Consider the following 20,555-nt stretch of genomic DNA (forward strand, 5'->3'; position numbering starts at 1 on the left):
TCACCACGATTGAGACAACGTCCTACCCAATTTGGAACATTCCGTTTCCCGCAGTCACAATTTGCAACATAAATAAAATAGACAAAAGTCGAGCGAAAAACCTGACTGAGCAGCTGTGAGTGTCAATGTCTATAGAAAATTTAGAAACTCTGCGTAAACTAGTAGAAGTTTTCAATAATCTTGTTACAAAATCAACTGCAAAAATATTGAGCATTAGAGCATAACTTTAAAATCGTACCCCATTGGCGAATAATAATATCAAAATCAGTTACGATCGGCAAAAATAATAATATAACACACAATAATATAACACATAACAAATTGCACGTTATAACAAAAAAATGCCATTACCTAAACAAGCGTCCAATTTCAGAAAGCTGAAGGGTCTCACACTTCATGAAATAAACAACCTGCTGGTGTCCATGTCCAGCTTGGTGAGCTTCGAAACATCCAACCCGGATGCAATGCATCATGAAAAATTCCTAGGTGAACTCGGTTACAATCCGGCTACAATGCTGCTGCAGCTTAACCAACCGTGCGATCAATTGATCAAATATTGCTATTGGCTGGGGGCCGAAGTTCCTTGTTCCAAATATTTTCAAGTCACCAAAACTCACGTTGGATTCTGCTGCTCCTTCAATGCGGACAAATCCATGTACGTTGGGCAGAAAGCCAGTTCCCGAAATACTGGTCCAGTGAATATTCGCCTGTCGGGAGCTGGAAAGCACGTTGGCCTCTCCGTAACGGTGGACATTCAACCGGAGAACTATATGGCGCCGACTAAATCATTTTACGGAGCAGAAGTGTTTGTGCATAACCCACAGGACTTCCCAGCGGATTCAGATTTTGAGGACACTTTACAACCTGGATGGGATGTGGATTTTTGCGTTACACCCACACCAATCGGTAGTAGTAGTTCGTTAAGTCGAGTGCCCTTGGAGCAGAGGAAGTGTTTTATGGATAACGAAGGCAAACTGCAATCGAACAGTCAGTTCAGTTTGAATCTTTGTATGTCGGAATGTCGGTTAAGAACGATCATTCGGCTATGCAAGTGTGTTCCATTCTTCTATGCCGATTTCAGTGAGTTCTGCAATACTGTGAACTAAAAAGTGTGGTTAATGATTATTGTTATATTCTTTGTCATAGATATAACCGAGGCGGAGAATGTACAACTATGCACTTTACACAGTGTCGACTGCTTGAGACATTTCAGAAGTAATCGAATTCAAATGATGTCGTGTCGCCATTTATCATAGTTATAAATTTCGGGCAGCTTACAGTTTTAAATATTCATATTACATAAAGTATTAATAGTATATCAATCAACGTCAATAAACGAAATATATTTTAGGACAACTTTTAATGACAAAATTGATATATAGCAAATCAAATACAACATTTTGTGCTTTTAATTCGTTATTGCTCATTTTGAGCAACAACTAGGAAAAATCGAGATTTTCATAGCAAAAACTTAAATTTAAACTTGCCCTGGGCTCCTCTATGGAAAAGGATTGTGAAATTTGTAAAGATTATGGATTTATTCCTCATTTTTCACATTCTTAAATTTCTGTTTTTAATCTTTATAGTCTTTCCGGAATCAGTTTATAAAATAATAAGATTTGTAAATATAGTACAATAAAATATTAGTGTAGGTATAGTAATCTTAACAACTGAAATTTTGACTTTATTTCATTGAAGTGTTTCAGTAGAGATGTATAGATATGCAAAATATATTCAAAAAAAAATGCAGAATTTTATCATGTAAGCCATTTACAATATCGTACAACGAGACATTAGGCCGCATGAATAAAAGAGTTAGAGCAAACTCTCCCATAAGATTTACATGCGAAAATCAAAGCAAACTTTTAAAGTTTTATTCATACGACCTATTGCATTGTAAAGAAACTGGTTAATTAAAAGCACACAATGAATATTTACAGAAAAGCAAAATTATTTTCAAAAATAAAATTGTGAGCTACTTTGATCTCCAAACTTTCCATCATCATTTATCATCATACTTTAATTAACATATGCTCATTTTGAAAGAATTCTTTTACAGCCTACGACCACCACCTGGAGTTTCTGAAGGACACGCAAACTTCAATCTCGGTATGGATTGCGACTGTATGCCTTCCTGCAGATTTTTGGTAAGCTGCTTTTACAAAAACGCACATATTGAAAAAATACGTTTATAGAATTTGAGCCCCAATAATATTATTGTTTATTGCATTACTTGAGGATTTGAAGACATGATTTGGCACATAAAAGCATCTCATTCCTTAACAAAACGTAAAAGGCAAACTAAAATCAAAAGAAGCGAAATGATTTTAGTGAAATAGTGTATTATTTTATTTTAGATGAAAGCTCTTTCATTTTCAACACACATACAATCAGCAAAACAGCAGTCTTAAGGACTAATACACGTGGAACAAAGTGTTGAAAAACCAGCTCTATCTCGGCATAGCAACTTGCCGCAAGGAAAATGGCAATAGTCAATCCATTTGATGCATACGATATTGGTCAAACTCTGTGACCAAATTATTCCAATACATGATGTTCTGTACAGCGTCTTGAGCTAATCCTATTGTCATCTTCAACTCTTCTCTTGATATTTGCTGATATTTTTTGTTTGGGTGCAAAAGAGGGCAATCCAATCCATTTTTTTTTTCAATGAAATCGACCTGGGTGTTATGGCCCCATTGAAGTATCGCCCGGGTATATCTGCAGCTAGCGAAATCTGGCTTCACAGGACCTTTGTGTCTGGTAAAATGAGTTTATTCAGTCACTTTTGCTTATGCACCTTCAAATCCATTGTCGTATTCGTGACGAAAACAATAATTTCTTAGCAATTCTATCGGTCAAAACAAATTAAAACTTGGCGGAGATATAACGTCACACAGATAAAAATTTGCTCTCCAAAACGAGCAAAATGACTCATGATTCCAGGTTTCTAGCTTATGATTTATAAAAATACACCATGAATAATCATCATGATATCACGAGCTTCTTGCAGTACAACACAACGCAAAATCATGAACTATTATTCATGATTTTGTGCTGCCTGATATGGCAGTTCAGTCATGATTTGGCAGGAATTCACATTTCATGATTTCATTCATGGCACTGGAATCAAATTTCTTTCCGTGCATCCTATACTTATTTACTGATCCATATCCGCCGGTCCGACAGAAGAAAGGAATGATATCAGAGATTTCCACTACCGACGTTTACCATCCATGATTTTTACCTGTCGCCAGCTGTTGGCAGCCGGATGGCAGCCGTTGGCTTAGCTGCGTCGTCGTGAGCCTATGGGTCTGCCTTTTCTACGTTGTCCTTACGGATTCCAGTCGAGTGCTTCTCCTTTCCTCAAGTTGTGTCCAATCCACTTCCACCTGCTAATCCTGTAGTCCCGCTATTGTGAAGTTAGTAGATTTAATCTTTGTTATATTGACTGTGAGACCTGCTGTCTGAGAGCTACTCCGCATATCGTTTCGGTGATGTGCACGCCAGACAATCTCCCATATTCTGTATTTCGAACGGATCTTTATTTCGTTCAACTTGTTTCGAACGTGTTCTTTTACCCATTGGATTTTGATGGCGGAATGAAGAATATAATCCAATTTCGATCGAAAAACCATCGACTAGGTCGAGGTTGCTTCGTCGTCAGAGGATTCCAAGGCAATCCTCGATTTGGTCTACTATCAGTCACTCCAACAAATATGTCATCTATAACAATATGCTATATATAACAATTGCGGCGATCAACTCAATGTAACATATATAACAATGAGAAACAGCAGCGGTGTTAAAATGCAGCCCTGTTTCACACCAGTAGTAATCCTTATAGGATCGGACAAGACGCCATTGTGCAACACCTTGCACGAGAACGCCTCGTACTGAACCCCAATAAGATGGACTAACTTATCGCGAATTTCTCTAAGCTTAAGTGCGCCCCAGAACAAGGTTTCTCCAATTAACTTGTTGGTAAGCTAACGCTCTCCAATTTCACGGACACCGAGTACTCTCCGCCAGATCTCGCTCCACCTGGTCTAACCAACTTGCTCGTTGCACTTCTGGTTGTCTTGTTCCTATCGGATTTGAGACGAACACCATCTTTACAGGGTAGTTGTCAGGCATTCTTGCAACATGCCCTGCCCATCGTATCCAACCAGCTTTAGCCACCTTTTGGATACTGGGTTTGCCATAGAGCTGTGCGAGTTCTTGGTTCATCCTCCGCCTCCATACTCCGTTCTGCTGTACGCCGCCGAAGATCGTTCTTAGTATTCGTCTTTCGAAAACTCCAACGTAGACAAAATCAGTTTGATGATCTTCCTGGGTAAGCTGTTCTCGTCCATGATTTTCCATAGCACTTTGCGGTCAATGGTATCATATGCGTCTTTGAAATCAACGAACAAATGGTGTGTGGGAACTCTGTATTCACGACCCTTTTGGAGGATCTGCCACAGTGTAAATATTTAATCCGTTGTAGATCGACCTTCGGCGAAGCCGGCTTGATAAATTCCCACAAGTCTGTTCGTCGTGAAAATGATTTGGGACAGCACTTTGTTGGCGGCATTGAGAACGCTGATCGCACGATAGTTCCTACAGTCCAACTTATCGGACTTTTTGTAGATCGGGCAGATAATCCCATCTTTACACTCCTCCGTTAGCTGTGCTTTACCCGAAATTCTAACAAATAAACGGTGCATACAAACGATGCCATCTTTCCCAGCTGATTTGCTGTTCCTTTATTGTAGCCGCATGATGGCTTCCTTAATTTCGCCTATCGCTGGGGTTGGCACCTCCTACCTGTTTGTTGCACCGTCGAAATTGATTTCCTCGGCTCTCCACCTAGGCGCCAATCAGCTGTTCATCGAAGTGCTGCTTCCACCTATCGGTCACCTCACGATCGTCCGTCAGAATACTGCCATTCTTATCCCGACACATTTCGGTTTGCGGCACAAAGCCTCGATACCGCGTGTTGTTCACAGCGAAGGGTTTTAACCATCACTAGGTAGTGCTCCGAGTCAACGTTAGCACTTCGATAGGATCGAACGTCGATACGATCAAAACGTGGTCGTTCTGCGATTCTGTCTGATTTTTGATGACCTCTAGGTGTACTTGTGTAGCAGTCCGTGGTAGAAGAAAGTACTACGTACGGCCATGTTCTTGGAGGCGGAAAAGTTTGTATACCTCCTCCTGACCGACCTGAGCATCGGTCGTATTCACTCTCCAACTGCGCGTAGAATTCATCCTTGTCGTCTTCGGTGCTTCGGAGGTGAGGGCTGTGCACATTGATGATGCTTATGTTGAAGAACCGGCCCTTGATTCTCAACCTGCACATTCGAGGATGGATTGGCCACCACCCAATCACCCGTTTCCGCATCTCGTCCATTACTATGAAAGCTGTAGCCAGCTTGTGTGTATTGCCGCAGCTCTGGTAGATGGTATGTCCATCCCTGAACGTACGTACCCTTGAACTCTTACAGCACAGCTCGTGCCGCGCTACGACGTCGAACTTGTTCGATTCCTCCAGTCCTTGTTCCAGTCCGCATTTCCTTGTTTCCTTTTTTCAGTGCTTTAGTATTTTTCGTGGTGACGGGTTGAGTCGATCAAACGTCTTTTTAAAGTCAATGAACACTAGCAGAAGAGAATCCTGGGATTCGTTGATCTGCTTCAAAATAATACGGATAATGTTAATATGATGTAATATATTAGGATAATGTTGTGATATGATGTACACATGATCGGCTAGCTCGAGATCCAGCTTGCTGCCATCGGAGAGTAGCGTCGAGCTTTTCCTGGATCCGGTTAAGGGTTCAGACCTACAGAGTAGTTTAAGAGTAATACAGAGCAACGTGATGCCACACCAGTTACCATTTTAAGTTAGGTCTCCTTTTTTGACCAACATGCCCTGCATCCAGTCCACCGGAAAAGTTGCGGTTTCCCACATATTGCTGAATAAGTGATGCATAATCTGGGTTGTCAAAGATGGGTCAGCTTTGAGCATCTCGGCTGAAATGCGGTCTATTCCTGGCGCTCTGTTGGATTCGACGTGAGCTACCTGCTACTTCTAGATACAACCAGGCAACTTGTACTTGAATCTGAACTTGGACTTGGGGTTGGACTTGGCCTAGGATTTCGGTTTGGGTTTGGGTTTAAGCGCGGGCCACGGTAAATGTGATTGCTTGTATGGACGTTTTCCCAGCAAGATTACCAATGATTGGGTTCGACTTAGATCTCGGAGATATAGCACACGACGAGACGAAACGATAACATTGACCTTCATCGGTAGTTTTCTATTTTTGCCGTTTGTATTATAAATTTCCATGCCAACCTTAACTGCAATCATGCTTGAAAATCTACGTTAAATTTGAGAATTCGGAAAAAATGCATGGAGAATTCTCTCTAAAAACAATAATAATTGACAATTATTCACAGCTGTCTAATACATCATTTTGGTTCGTTTTATCCAGAATTACAACGTACAAAGCATTTCAAGCAAACGGCAACCAGGAGCACTAAATTCATCCTATTTGTAAGTATTTGTAGGGTTTCTGTAATTGACATCTCTTCTTTAATTTTAAATCCAAGTTCAATTGACAAGAAATCTAGTTAATGGAACAAATGAAAAATGTTTTATGAATATATTTGATATATAGTATTATACATAGTAAATATTAATACAGACAAGATGTGCGTTTGAGATTAGCTCTAACAAGCACCAGGATCAAACTGGCTGGGTATAGATTAGATTGGTTGATTGATTGATCGATTGAAATGAAAAAATGATTTATGAACTCAATTTTAAACTTCAGGACTACCCACCTTTTCGCGTGCGTAATGGCAGCTAGTGGGTAAAATTTTCAGAAAATATCAGCATGCCTAAGGCAACTTTATTCACGTCAAGTTAATATTTCCACCCTTGATTGTTGTTGTAGAACTATCAAGCATAGGTGAGCGTAGTTGCCAATAGTCAATAAACATTTTCGAAAAGTGTACCCACTAGCCGCCTTTAGGCGCGTGAAAAGGTGGATAGATATAGGGTATGTTGCTGCTTCGTCGTAATTGCCCATTCCCGTCCTATCCAACACAAATTATTAAAAATATCAGCATTTTTATGACACACAATGCAAAACTAGTTATTCCCTAATATTTTAGTCTATCATATGCGATCAATCAAAGTGAGCTGAGATCTATTTAAATGCTTTTTATCATTAAAGAAGTCCTACCAGCCAAATTTTCTACGTTTTTTCGTGCGACGAAGAAGAAAATGTCGACTAATCGTTTTAATTTCCGTCATTCATAAATGAAAATAACTCATGCAAAGCATTGGCGTTATTCTACAGCCAGGAAAACTTGCCTGATCTGCAGAAATTTTGCAGAATAACATTTATCATGCCGCCCTACACAAATACATGCGCGTTAGCTTCGTAAACATTGTTGTGAGTTGTGGACGGATTTTAAAACAGTACGAAGAATTTAAGAAATAAAGTCAGTTGCGTAATTTCAATAATATGCTTTAATAACGCTTTTCAGTGATTTCAAATTTCACGGATCGGAAGCTAGGTGTGTTTTAGTCAAATCAGCACAAGAACTTTTGGAGTATTCATTAAATCCATCCAAGAAATGATGAAAATTCAAATCGCTTTACTTACTACGACGGGAATTAGAAATAAACCCTAACAGTACTTTTTATTTATGCCATTAACTTTTCGGCGGAAAGCCCAATTTTGGAAGCAGTTTTTAGGGCCCAAAAGCGGGGTTCTGTTTTTACAAATATATTCACTGCATTCTTCTTGTCAATTTGATCTGATTTCTGCAAAACGTACCTGTCAGCAATGTTAATGCTGGTAAACGCCTGCATGTATACAAACGAAAACATCGAAACGGTGTGAACAAAATCTAGTTTCTTTTCGATCTCATGCATTAGAACAGTTAAAGTGATGCAAAGAGATCGTGGAAGCTTTTAACATGACTGTTAGATTGTAGGTACATATTGCATTAAATAAGTTTAATGAAAGGAATTCAGTTGAAGCCTGTGAAGTCACAGTATCGAACCTTAGCAAATAAATCGCCTAGCCTAAAAAAGCTTAATCATTTGTATTAAAATTTATTATGATCTTTTACCACTTCAGTTAGAATTTTAATAAAATTCCATACATTTTTTGCTAGTGGTGGTCGTAATGTAACAAACTACGCAACTTTACACGTGCACTTCAAGGACCTGTACTGTGTGAAATACCGTCGTGAAGCATTCATGACGTGGGATTCACTGTTGGCTGCCTTCGGGGGTATTTTTGGTCTCTGTATGGGGGGATCGGTGCTTAGTATCGTGGAACTATTCTACTATTTTACTGTAAAACCATGCACACTCTACAAACTGAGAATTCGTGAGAGGCAACTAATAGGACCAACGAACAGAACGGCGTTCTGTCGGCGAAAGCAAGCCGCGTTTCGGATTTTTAGGCCGCAACGTTTTCCGATTGGATACTTTCAACGGAAGAACGTAATCTTACGTGAAGGAATGTATGGAAAAAACCGACAAAATATCAGCACTATCCAGCAGCTTCAGCGACAGAAACCACTGACCGTTTCGGTTTTCGAGGGCGAACGTCATCGAAATGAACTACAATTGGACTTTATATATTAAACGGTACATCATTGTATTGTAATTCACTGTGGTTTGTGGTTGTTTTTTATTTACATTTAATGTAGCATATTGTTAAAGAAATAAAATTATAGAACACAAGTTGTTTAAATGTGGAAGAAATAACAGTTTTATGTTTGCATCTTTTGAATTTTTTCCTAATCTGTATTCGAAGCCACACATGTATTACTGGGATATTGGCCAATATGCTGGTTCAAAATTGTTTTTTTTATTCTTCATCGTCGTATAGCACCTAGAAAAATCTCTTAATAATTCTAACCAGAATTAAAAAAAAGTATTCTGAAATTGATTTATGTACATCTAATTAACTTAAAATCACCGTTTCCTTAGCAATGCAAAAAATAATTCGAACAATTCCTGCCTTCAAACGTAAACTGGAAACGTGCCCTCCAATGTCTCAAAGCAGGAATAGTACAGTTATAGTATGTAATCTTTCATAAAATGCTATTCTTATATCTAGTGGCGCTTATTCTAAAAAAAATCACTGAATGTTTCCAAATTCAGACCATTTGTTAAAGACGCTGCCGAGAGAGTGTAGTTCTTTTGTGTGTGTCCATGCAGAACTTTTCAGTCACTCGGTCGTCTAGTGTTTAAAAAAAATAGCTTTATCTTAAGCAACCCTAACTTAACTGTGAGTAATATTACTTGGTAGTGGAATGAAATACTGCTTCTCGAAAACAAATGAATTACCCTTCTTTTTCCGAGCTGAGTTGAGATATCATAAGAAAACTGACGATAACTCGAGCAGGATCGAGCTCCATGGAGGACTTTATTAACTTGATTAAATTAGTTAATACGGTTGACAAACCTATAACGAAAAGATATTAATAACGGAGAAAGGATTTTCTTGTGCTTGTAATAATTTTCGGTTACGCGTTAATATTAACTTTTTCAATCAAACTTAACAGAAATTGTTATGTGATATTTAACTGTCTTTCCGTCCTGCTCGAAAATCTACTAGCACCATTCAGTCCCTTTTAGCTAATGCTGGTGTCAAAGATTTTCTTCGAATTGTAACATAATTTAGAAAGATTTACGTTGTCCGATTTGAGGTTTTATCTTTCGCTTTAGGAGATCTCATGGTATGCAATGTATTTTTCGTTTCTGTATGTGATTGTTGTAAGTGCTTATTGTAATCATTTATTCAATAATTAGAAGGTAGATATTAGAACGTAAAAAATAGGGCTGTAGTTTAATGATCAAATGTAAAAGGTGCACCTCAACCAAACTGTGAATGGCTTCTTTGAAAATGTAGCTTGAAAATTGTTTGACGAAGCTTGAAAAATAAAAAGCACAGCATGTCGTTACATTTGATCTCCGCTCCGAAACACTTTACCAAATCGGTCAACATAGAAAGACCTTTCTGACTATAACCTATAAACAACTATTCGTTTTATCTACTTATGAAGTTGATGATACTGAAAGTGATGTGAAGATCATGGTGTGTCACCTCAATCAAGCTGGGCTTTGTGTCCTACGTAAGCATTGAAGAAGGCTTCATCCTTTTTCCGATACCTCAGTTTGGCACACGCGACCAGCAAAGCACCGGAAAGGATACATAATACAATGCAGCACGTTGCCAGCACGGCAGACAGTATCGATGTCTTCACGCATGTTTCGGTCATATCTTGTGGTTCTGAAATTTTATTGCGATGTTTTCTTAGTTTAGTTAATTTAAACTAATAATAATGAAGAGTCTTACTAGCAGCAGTAGTAGCATCTTTTTTCTCCTTCTGTTCGTCATCTTCCTCCTGGAGCACTCGAAGCGACTGAAATAAGCTTATATTATCCGACAGCGTAGAGTTGGTTTCTGGTTGCGTTTCTCGTTTGGAGATTCCTTTCAGATTTCTCCAATGACAGGGTTGGCTCTGCAAATAGAATTGGCAAATGTGAGATTTTTTGGTTTTGCTGATCTTTTACTGATGTTTCAAATATTTACTGGACACCGCCCGTGACACATTCGAACGTCACACTCGATGTAGAGAGCGGGAGAACCTGTGAATCGAAATGTTTTCATATAAGCGTAGATCTGTGTTTCGTATAGACTCCCATCCGTCCAGCTGCCCCGAAAGCGGGAAATTAGTTTGTCGTCCACGGGGCATCTGTGAAATATTAGCCAAACGAGGTTTTAAATCAAATTTGTTTGCAGTTTATCACTTCTAGATGACCTTACCCATATTCATCAATCAGTTGTATCCGTTTGTTTGCTCCATTGTGAGCAAAGCAATCATTTACTACCAGATCGAACCCGTCGTACTTGCTTCTCATGTAGATTATCAGCGTTAAGGGATCGCCTACCCGAACCGGACCTGTAACTCGGGCTCCGCTTGTTCCGTATCCGTTTCGGATTTCCATGTAGCACTCCGGTGGACTCAATGTAAACACTACGGGATTCCCGGTAGCGACTCTAGAATAAAACCAATCCCAATTTGAATACGGGTCAGGTAGTTCAATTGTTAGTAAACCAGAATTTTTATATAGGATGCGACAGAAAAAATAATAGCGTTAAAAGCAACACTCACTCAACGTCAAGAAACGGAAATGTTACGGTTTTCCAAAAGTCGTACCCGTACTCGCAAGTCACCTTGAAGTGTTCATCGAATTCTTCTTCGATGAGTGGGTTGTACTGCACTGTTACGGTATTCCACATGAAATTTTTCTGTAATTATACCGGTAGTAAGTATTTAATATCACTTGTTTAAATAGTGCTTTCTACCGTTGGATTTTTGCGACTGTCATCGCCATTGGCGTTTTTTCCCAGTGTTCCACATCGGTTCAGTTGAATCAAAAACTCGTAGTAGTCGCGACCTGATCCATTGATGTACATGCAATCCGGATCATATGCGTAGCCTGTGGACCGTATAAAAACAATTAGAAGGGTATGATCCAGATACGACCGCGTAGTTGGCGTAGAACTACGTTGGGTGTGTTTTTGGAATGAAACTAAGAATTTTTTTTTTACTATTGACCTGTACGTTGCCAAAATAGCTTGAAGTGAAAAAGAAACAAATAGCATTCCTAAACAATCGAAACGATTATTTTTGGTTTACCATCATATTTACTTATGTTTGTCGACTGTTGGTAACTAATTCTTGGATTTTTTCGGTTTAATCAGTCTCAAAATTTGTCAAAAACGAGTTTGATCTCAACATTCGAGAGTTTCGATGATTTATTTCATCTTTTTCACAGGAACGAAAATTCGAAAATTGCAAAATGTGGATGGAGCGCTGATTTTATCCACTTATATCAATATGCATAATAAAATTTAATGCGCATATGCTCGCATATGGGATATTTTATTATGGTAGCTATAAACCAAATCGATCAGCATGATCTGACAGCAAAACTCTAACTTTATTGCTCACGGATGTACAATGTGACACATATGTATTCGAACAAAAACAAAGTCATATATTTTTGTAAATAGCGGCTGAGTTTCGAATTTTACTTTTAGAAGTTGTTTACCCATAGATACAGAACGCAACAAACAATCATTACTATATTGAATCGCAGTCTGCCTGGATAACACGCTTCAAAAGCTTTTTGCAGTAGTTACATCCGGCACGCACTACTTCCATCGGAATATCATCCCATATCTTGTTGATAACTAACCTAAATTGATCAAAATTATGATATTTAGAATCCTTGAGCTTCTGCTGCATGTACCCCATTTACACAAATCCAATGGGTTGAAATCAGGAGAACTTTCCTTTTTCGATATGAAATCCGTCGGATTGGCTTTGCCTCACGTCTTCACAAGATTTGCAATGTGGCTGGAGTTCCATCCTATTGAAAGTCGTAATCTTTTTCACCATACATTCTCCGAACGTAAGGTATCGAATTTTGTTCTAACACCATTTCCAGATAGTATTTTGCTTTAACTTTCATACCCTTGTCAATAAATACATGAGGAAGTTTCCCTTTCTTTGAACCGACCGGTTTTTCACCTGCAAAGCCGATGGCCGGTCAATCCTACAAAAAGGCCGGTTTTCCGACACAGGAAGCCGGATCGGTACTTTTTTCCTGATTTGTTAAATTTTCTGATAAATTTATAAGCAATCCTGAGCAGTGCAGATTGCCAGTTTTGCAGTGACAATATTTTGATTCTGGCGGTAATATACATTAAACATCTTTGCATACTACTTTTAAAGTTAGTCTAGACCAATTTTCGAAAAACTAAGTATGCAAAGTTGTTTATTTACAAGAACTCTCTACACACAAAAAATTTCATTGAAATATGAGAGGGTGCTGCCAACCCCATAGACGAGTTGGCGTGAAATCCGTCGTAAACTTTATAGCTTTGTAGTGAACTGCTTCATTCAGGGATGGTTCGATCACTTTGACTCAATTTTGATTCATTTGACAGTACCGTCTTAACGGAGCCAAATATGACAAAGTTATGTATGGGACATTTGTAGAACAGGTTATTATCTATAATTTTGTAAAATAAAGCTTTGCTGTATCTTTTGTAGTTACGGCGCTACAATGCTAGTATCTTATTAGTGACTAAATTAACGTTCATTTAGTCACTGATGAGTTACTAGCGCTGTAGCACCGTAACTACAAAAGATACAGCAAAACTTCGTTCAGAAAAATTGTAGATTAGAACTAGTTATATAAATGTCCCATACATAATATTGTCATATTTGGCTCGGTTGAGACGGTACTGTCAAATGAATCAAAATTGAGTCAAAGTGATCGAACCATCTCTGGCTTCATTTCATTATGATGGTAGCTGTCATGCATGGTCGGGTATGAAAATTTGAATACCCGAACCCGACCCGTACCCGATTGAGAAAAAAATTAAAAACCCGTGCCCGACTCGAACCCGCAAGTTTATTATTTTTGATAACCCAGGGTGTCGATTTCCTGGAAAAACCTGGAAAATCAGGGAATATCAGGGAATTCATTTTTGGATCAGGGAAATCAGGGAATATCAGGGAATTTCGAAATTCAATCAGGGAAATTTTGTTTACCCGGCAATATTGCTGATCAACTTTCGAATCAAATCAATTTTCGTGTCAAATATACGCAGATTGATCGGTTGAATTAAAACTTGTTACATGTCTAGTGGCGATTCGATTATCTTTCAGTTTGCCGTAAATTTTTTATTTGTTTTGCGCCGTACAATTGTCAGACTTCACTCGCTGTAGTGCTCGAAATCGGCAATGGCAGGTCTCACGCACTTCACGGTGCAGACATCAAGAGCACAAAGCGGGATACATACTGTTATTTACACGCGATCTACAGCGTTTTCACCAATTGCAGAATTTTACACTCAGAAGTCCCAAGCATTGATCATCTTCCTTCAGTGTCCATGATTCATGTCTGTTAAGGGTTACCGGGAGCATTAACGTTCTGTAGAATTTGCGTTTATGCGAGTTGGCAACCTTCGGGACTGGTTCAGCTGGTTACGTAATACGCAGAAAGCTTACATGTTTCTCTGTTCTGACGTGATCCGCAGTGAGCATGCGACTCTTGGCCTGGTTCTTCTCATTTGTCATTTTCTGGCATTCGACATCAAACAAGCTGTTACACTCACCCTTACTCTGCGAGACGAGTGACGTAACTAATTTGGAGTCATCGCAAATGAGGTGACAATTGTCGCCTAGGTGACACGGTTTGTCACTTAGGTGACACGGGGTTGTTACCTAGGTGACACGGTTGTCACCTAGGTGACAGCACTCAATTCGACTCGCCGTGGCGAGTCACGGCGAGTGACAATTGTCGTATTGAGTCACGTGACTCGCGGAATAAGGGTGATTGTCTTCCCCACGTCGTGCCTATCACTTCCCTCGTAGTTGTTGGCGCTATGGCGGATCCTCCACAGCCTACTTACGTCTTATTCCTTTTCGTCCTGCTGTTCTGCGATTCGTTGATCAAGCTTTCTGGTGTACTCCACTGCAACGTCATATGCCGTAAACCGCTAGATGTTGAAATGCAACATCCTCTCAGTGCGAGCCTTCGCCGATTTCGATAACCTTGCGTGAATCTTACGTCGAGATAGTGGTCAAAGTCGCTAAGAAAAGACTGTATATTGTGACTTCCAAAAAGTTTTGACCGTTAAACACGATCGATCTGGGAGCTAGAGTCTTGAATTTTCAAGTCGTGCGCACCCCATAAATCATTTCGAACCTGTCATAGAATTCGTCCCTAGCAAAGCAAAGCAAAGTCTTGAGCATTAACCGTCACTAGACATTATCCTTCTTTATCGACAGACTTCGCAGCCTACTGTTAGAGTACAGGAAAATTACGGGGTCAGTGCAATGATCCTACTGATTCCGTCTAACAAAAACCGGCTAGCCGAGATTCGTACACAACTGGCTTGTTAGATCACCATCGTACCTCGAAGCTAACTGGGCGGTTCAATTCGTCCCTAGTACCATCGAATTTATGATTTGTTGGTGACTATACGTTGATTAAGCTGTAGTTGAAGAATTTGCCTTAATTCTCAACACCCATATACGGTCATCGGACCGAACGGCCGGCCACCGAACTACCTTCGAGTCAATGTTGCTTTCAAACCTCGATAGTTGCAATCCGAAATCATGACACACAGCTTTAGTCTTAACTGTCCACCATTGAGGGTTAAAATATTTGCCATTTGGACATTTTCCAATAATATATCTAGCTAAAGTTTTGCCGTACCTCGAAAAGCCAGCAAAACGCACATTTTTGTACCAAAAATCTTTGGGGAATCATCTCCTTAACCCCATGCTTTTTGCAGCAAAGATAACAAGCTGGAACTTCCAGGAAAGTTTTGTTTTAGTTTAACTGAAAACTCGCAGACATGTGTCCACCTTCCAGCGGTAAAGTTACTAGTTTGAGCTGACTGAAAATTAGCAAGATTTGTTATGTTTACACGGCTGTAATTTTTTTGTATGTAACATCTAAGCTTTGTGCAAAAACAGGTCGATTAGATTATTTCTCAATCTTTGTTTCTTTGGATTCAAGTTGATACCTCAAACATAACTGTCCCTCGATACTCGATAGAAGAGGGCGTTTTCGAAACGTTGGTAAGAAATAGAAATCTTTGATATGTGTTCGTAAAACATGAAGAAATCTAGCTTTAGTTTTCAGCAGCTCGCATAAGCTATGCTAAAGGATTAAAAACTTAAGCCAGAAATCACCCAAATAAGCTTGATATTTGAGTTTTGAGGGTCAGGGAAAAATATTTGAAGCATCAGGGAAAATCAGGGAAAGTCAGGGAATTTTATTTTTGGATTTGAGTCGACACCCTGTAACCGAACCCGACCGAAACCCGTCGGGTACGGGACGGGCTCGGGTACCCGACCATCTTTAGTGTTAAATGTGGTCAATAGAGATATCCGACCCGACCCGTACCCGGTTTCAAAAACAAAAATTAGGAACCCGTACCCGACCCGAACCCGCAAATTTTTTTTTTTCAATACCCGAACCCGGTCCGAACCCGGCGGGTACAGGTACGGGTGCGGGTTTCGGGCAAATTTACCGCTACCCGACCATCTCTACTGTCAATGCAATGAATGTAACCGGTTTTATTATTGCTTTCTCTAGAGTATGATTAAACTACTTTAGCTTATAATCTGATTCTTAAAGAGGTTACATAAACCTTCTAGAAGAGTGGGCCCCTTGGTTGGAAGGCAGTTTTATAGCGGTCATCAGGAAATTTTGGTGAATCTCATAGTTTTATTAGCGGTTTTATGAAATTGGTCAAGAAAATTACTAGAGAAACGTAATAAAACTTTTAATTGTTGCTTGAGATAGCCTTCATCTGTCGACCAATTATAACTGAGGCTCATGAATTTCGCCGCGACCAGAGACATGGCTATCTGTAACACCTATGTACTTTCCACGTTTGAATATTCGGAAACACACCTGGAGGCATCCAAATGGTGACTTTAGCTTTCAGATCGATCATGGCTTGACTGTTTGTGTTTGAACAGTGTTTGAATTTTGGTAAAATTTTGCCTCTTCAGTAATCTCCCTAAGTCTAGATTGCAAGAATGCGTATAACATGTAATGGAACTTAACCGTCTGCACTTACCTGACGAATAGAGAAGCCCATTGAATGAACCATTGAAACCGATGCGTATTTTCATATAGTCATCCTGACACTCTGCCTCGATATCTACGGAAACATGATTTACTGTTACTATTTTGTAATTATTAACGAATTGGAGCTAACTTACGTTGCACTCGTGTGTTGTTGAACCGATAGCGTCGATTGTAATCTCGATCCCAAGGATCTGGACGCCAGGACGAATCAATATCACTACCGTATGCTGACGGTACCCGGGGATGGTTTGCCTGTATGGCCGTCAACGGAATGTACCCGGCCGTATCGGATACGTAGACAACCTGATTGAAAAAATTGCAAATCTTTTACTTATTCATGCTGATAGTAAATTCGACATATCTCCTGAGCAGCCTCTAATTCGATAGGTATCGCTTAATATGTTGGCGTCAAGCGTTAACAGAACAAGGCACCTTTTTACAGTCAATTAGTTACGTCGTTATAGCATGGGCACATTTTGCAGCAATTATTTAGCACTGACATAGTAATGCCGGTTGGGTTGCCGAGGCGTGGATACAAATAAATAAAAAATACACTCACACAGGATATTGCGTCAATTTGAACCGGGCAGTGCAACTAAATGACTCGCTTTCGTCCGTACGTACCTACATGCACACAAGTTGATGGCCGCAGAAAACAAAGTGGAAATTAACTGCCTTTTCAACCATCGCGCCCAGCCCACCCAGTTGGGAGGTTGTGTGCAGGCGTGAGTGGCGACCTTGAACCAAATTGCAGTAGTTTAGTGAATGTCCTATGGTAGAATCAGTAGAGCACGCGGGTGATTAATCTTTTACTGCTAATGATGAATCATAAAATGTGAATCGTAAGCTTATCCAAAAAAAAAAATTAACAGTTTTTCAACTCTAGGTTAAGAGTTTTATACTGAAAAGTAACAATATTTCAATTTAATTACCGATTTAATTGTCGGCCAATTATACGGTCATATTTCGATGGAATCGTTGTCACGATGCGACGCTCCGCGGCGTCCTTTAACCTGTCAACGTCAGTGTCAAGGAAAGTCTAGCTGCAGTAAATTTTACGCATGACAACTCAAAACAATGACATTGAAAACCATCTGAAAGCAATTAAATCAAAGAAGTTCATACTGCTGGCACTGCTCTTGTGGATTCGCCGATGGCCGCAACAGAGTGTGGAACCATCGGCTGGTCACTTCCAATTAGCCGGAGGAGAAGCAGGAGGTTTTCTGCACGCATGAGGAGTTCTGAAACCGAAAGTTCCAACGCATTACTGGGTGCTGGTTCCTCCTACCTGCCGCTTTGGCTCGCACTGTTCGGCTTGTGGGGTGAGGAGATCTTTGTGCTATACAATGTTTATTGCTTGCTTGCCATGAAGCCTACGCTGCTGCGCGGAATCTTATCTTTCCAATCAGAATAACACCGAAGCCTTCATTTGTATGCATAGAAATACGAGGTCATCCCGCGAGGAGCTTCTGCTTTTGATTTTACTTACCAAAGTTGAAATCTTTCGAATCGATGGTAGACAGAAAATGATGTAACTATGTTCATTAGTTGAAGTGTATATTTAACCTTTTAGATGATATGTTCAGAGCATGAGGATGTAGGCGTGTTGAAACTGATAACTTTGAATAAGTTGAAGTCAAACGTTAACGATTCGTAATATTGCACAAGACCCACCTTAACTGAAATTACCGAATTTGACAGCAGTCTAAATTTCTCATTTATAGAAGCGTTATCCCTGTATTTTAGTTTTTTTTAAAGCTTTATCACTTTCGAGGTCACTTGCTTTTCCTAAAAACGCTAACAAAAAAGTTCGAAGAAATATTGATAACCAAGAACTCAAAGGACGTCTACCGCGAAACTGGAGAACAAAAATCAATCTACCAACAACGCCGCATCTGAGGTTTACCTTTAGTTTATCTATAAATTGTATTACAAGACAAATTAGGAAGCTTCCAATAGATTTTGAGAAGAGGATGTACTGGATATTATCGAAACAGTAGACAGAGAATATTGGTAATCTGGGTATTAAAGGCCCTGTTCTTCACACCTACCGTATTTAGACTCAATAACCAATCAAAATATCATTATATAGGCGCGGTTAATTCTCAGGTCCTTCACTCCTCTGCTCATTGTTCAACATTAAGTCTTGATAAGATGAGGCTAAATCGTTCCATCTTACTCTAATCACTATTAATGTCATCCGTCCTAACATTTGTCAAAACACACCTGAGGCGTGACTAAAACCCTCTTTTGCTAATTTATCTAGTGATTGTGAATTTCCTGTTAAAACGGTCGAAGTGCACGAGTCGATTCCACAATCTGCACACTGCACATGCGTCAATAACCACCCTAGTTCTTCGTTTATCTAGAAACCACCAAGCAGTTATTAAGTATAAGATGCGTCATAGCAGCAGCTATGGAAGGTATGCTTGGCACACCTTGGTACAGACAGTCAGACAGACAGATTCTTCGCACGTTCAGCCGAAAGCGAAGGTACAACCGGAGGCGCATATTTTAGTTCTAGCTCGATGATTTTGTGTGTTTTACTAAAGGCGAACACGCGTTTTAACTGCTTCGGTCCTAAGTCGGGTAGCGGGTTTTGTCAATTTTTACCTCATTTTGATTCAACGGAACGCTCAACGGTACACGTGAACACAGTTTAACCGAAAGCGAAAGTTCTACTGTTGGTTTCTTGCCTTTGTTTCGGGGAGTTATTATACAACCAGGCACAATCAGTCATATTTTGAAGGGAGGAACGACTAAGCTCTGATTCAGATGGCCAAGAAAATTATAGTTCAGCATGATTTGATGAAATTTTTACGAAATGTTTAGAAAAACCTCGTGCCAATGCGTCTCAATGCTGGCCTTGAAGTTCGACTCTTAACGCGAAGCGATAGATATTTCTTCGTTCAGACATTTCTTATTCTATGTCGCTACTAACATGGAGTATAGAGTCGCACAGGGTGAGATACTCGGTAGGGGATCGCCCTTAATATGGGTTACACCTAAAAACAGAAAACAGACTGTAAGCAAATTCGCAAATTACAACAGCTTTCCGATTTTCAGAACCTTCATTGCGTGTCAAAACACTAAAAGTAGTAAGTATCTAAATCTTATTCTTACTCAGAGTTCAATCCAAAAGAAAAGATATATCATTCAAGATCGTTTTAAAGAGTCTCATTGATTATCAAACCGATTAAATATGAACAGATGTTGAAATTAACAAGAGTCCTCATGGTACTGTATCAGTAGCCCGATTCCACAATTTTGCCAATTGATGAACGCTTAAGTGTTGCCAGACTTTGCTGAAGAAAAATCCGTGGTTTTACCATCTGAATTTTCAACACCAAAGAAAGAGTTATAATTTCATTTCAAAGTTAACTGAAGAGCGAAATTTAATAAAATTTTAGTTCATATAAAAGTATAGCTGATCCCTGTGCTTCATTTAACACTAGATATACCAGACCAGTCATTTTGACTGGTCGTGCAATTTCAATTTGAAATTTCTACAACATCTAACATTTGATTTTAGAAACGATGTTATGACTTTTGTAGCTATAAGTAGAGAATACATTTTATGAACCTAATGTTACTTTATATATATTAGTAACAAATATAATTTTTGTTTTTGCCATTTATACCATCACCAGTCAAAATGACTGGTGCAAGATTCTATGAAGAAATTTAGCATTTCTGGAGAACGGTGAGTCCGAAGCATGAAATTATTCAGTGAAATGCCGTTCCTAATGGCTCTTGGCCATTTTTGTAGAGTTTTGTCGAGAGTCGGTCCTTTTCGGCGGTTCTATTCTTCAGCTGACCGATTTCTCGCCGGATCTCTTTGAGATCG

At 39.4% G+C, this 20,555-nt stretch overlaps 2 protein-coding genes across 2 annotated transcripts in view; one reads left to right on the forward strand and one right to left on the reverse strand.

The window, feature by feature from the left end:
- The first annotated feature begins 422 nt into the window (after window positions 1-422).
- LOC128736367 (sodium channel protein Nach-like) lies at window positions 423-8,653 on the forward strand. Its single transcript, XM_053830842.1, has 5 exons — window positions 423-1,080; window positions 1,147-1,215; window positions 2,047-2,147; window positions 6,477-6,538; window positions 8,176-8,653. The coding sequence occupies exons 1-5, from the start codon at window positions 423-425 to the stop codon at window positions 8,651-8,653; spliced, it is 1,368 nt and encodes a 455-aa protein (XP_053686817.1).
- A 1,469-nt stretch (window positions 8,654-10,122) lies between these two features.
- The window catches only part of LOC128736368 (uncharacterized), a 31,089-nt gene continuing 20,656 nt past the window's right edge, over window positions 10,123-20,555 (reverse strand). The window contains exons 4-11 of the mRNA XM_053830844.1: window positions 16,843-17,011; window positions 16,698-16,781; window positions 11,388-11,521; window positions 11,194-11,330; window positions 10,845-11,078; window positions 10,611-10,773; window positions 10,374-10,539; window positions 10,123-10,307 (exon numbers count right to left, since the gene is read on the reverse strand). Of these exons, the coding sequence (XP_053686819.1) occupies window positions 10,123-10,307; window positions 10,374-10,539; window positions 10,611-10,773; window positions 10,845-11,078; window positions 11,194-11,330; window positions 11,388-11,521; window positions 16,698-16,781; window positions 16,843-17,011 (1,272 nt within the window). The remainder of the gene's footprint in view (window positions 10,308-10,373; window positions 10,540-10,610; window positions 10,774-10,844; window positions 11,079-11,193; window positions 11,331-11,387; window positions 11,522-16,697; window positions 16,782-16,842; window positions 17,012-20,555) is intronic.

The sequence above is a fragment of the Sabethes cyaneus genome, chromosome 2 (genome assembly GCF_943734655.1).
Source record: "Sabethes cyaneus chromosome 2, idSabCyanKW18_F2, whole genome shotgun sequence".
NCBI lineage: Eukaryota > Metazoa > Arthropoda > Insecta > Diptera > Culicidae > Sabethes > Sabethes cyaneus.

What these genes read in the sequence shown, in the direction of transcription:
- LOC128736367 (XM_053830842.1), top strand. Translation starts at nt 423, where the DNA reads ATGTCCAGCTTGGTGAGCTTCGAAACATCCAACCCGGATGCAATGCAT. An exon ending in CTGCTTGAGACATTTCAGAA is followed by an intron (nt 1,216 to 2,046) that starts GTAATCGAATTC and finishes TCATTTTGAAAG; the next exon opens with AATTCTTTTACAGCCTACGA. An exon ending in TGCCTTCCTGCAGATTTTTG is followed by an intron (nt 2,148 to 6,476) that starts GTAAGCTGCTTT and finishes CGTTTTATCCAG; the next exon opens with AATTACAACGTACAAAGCAT.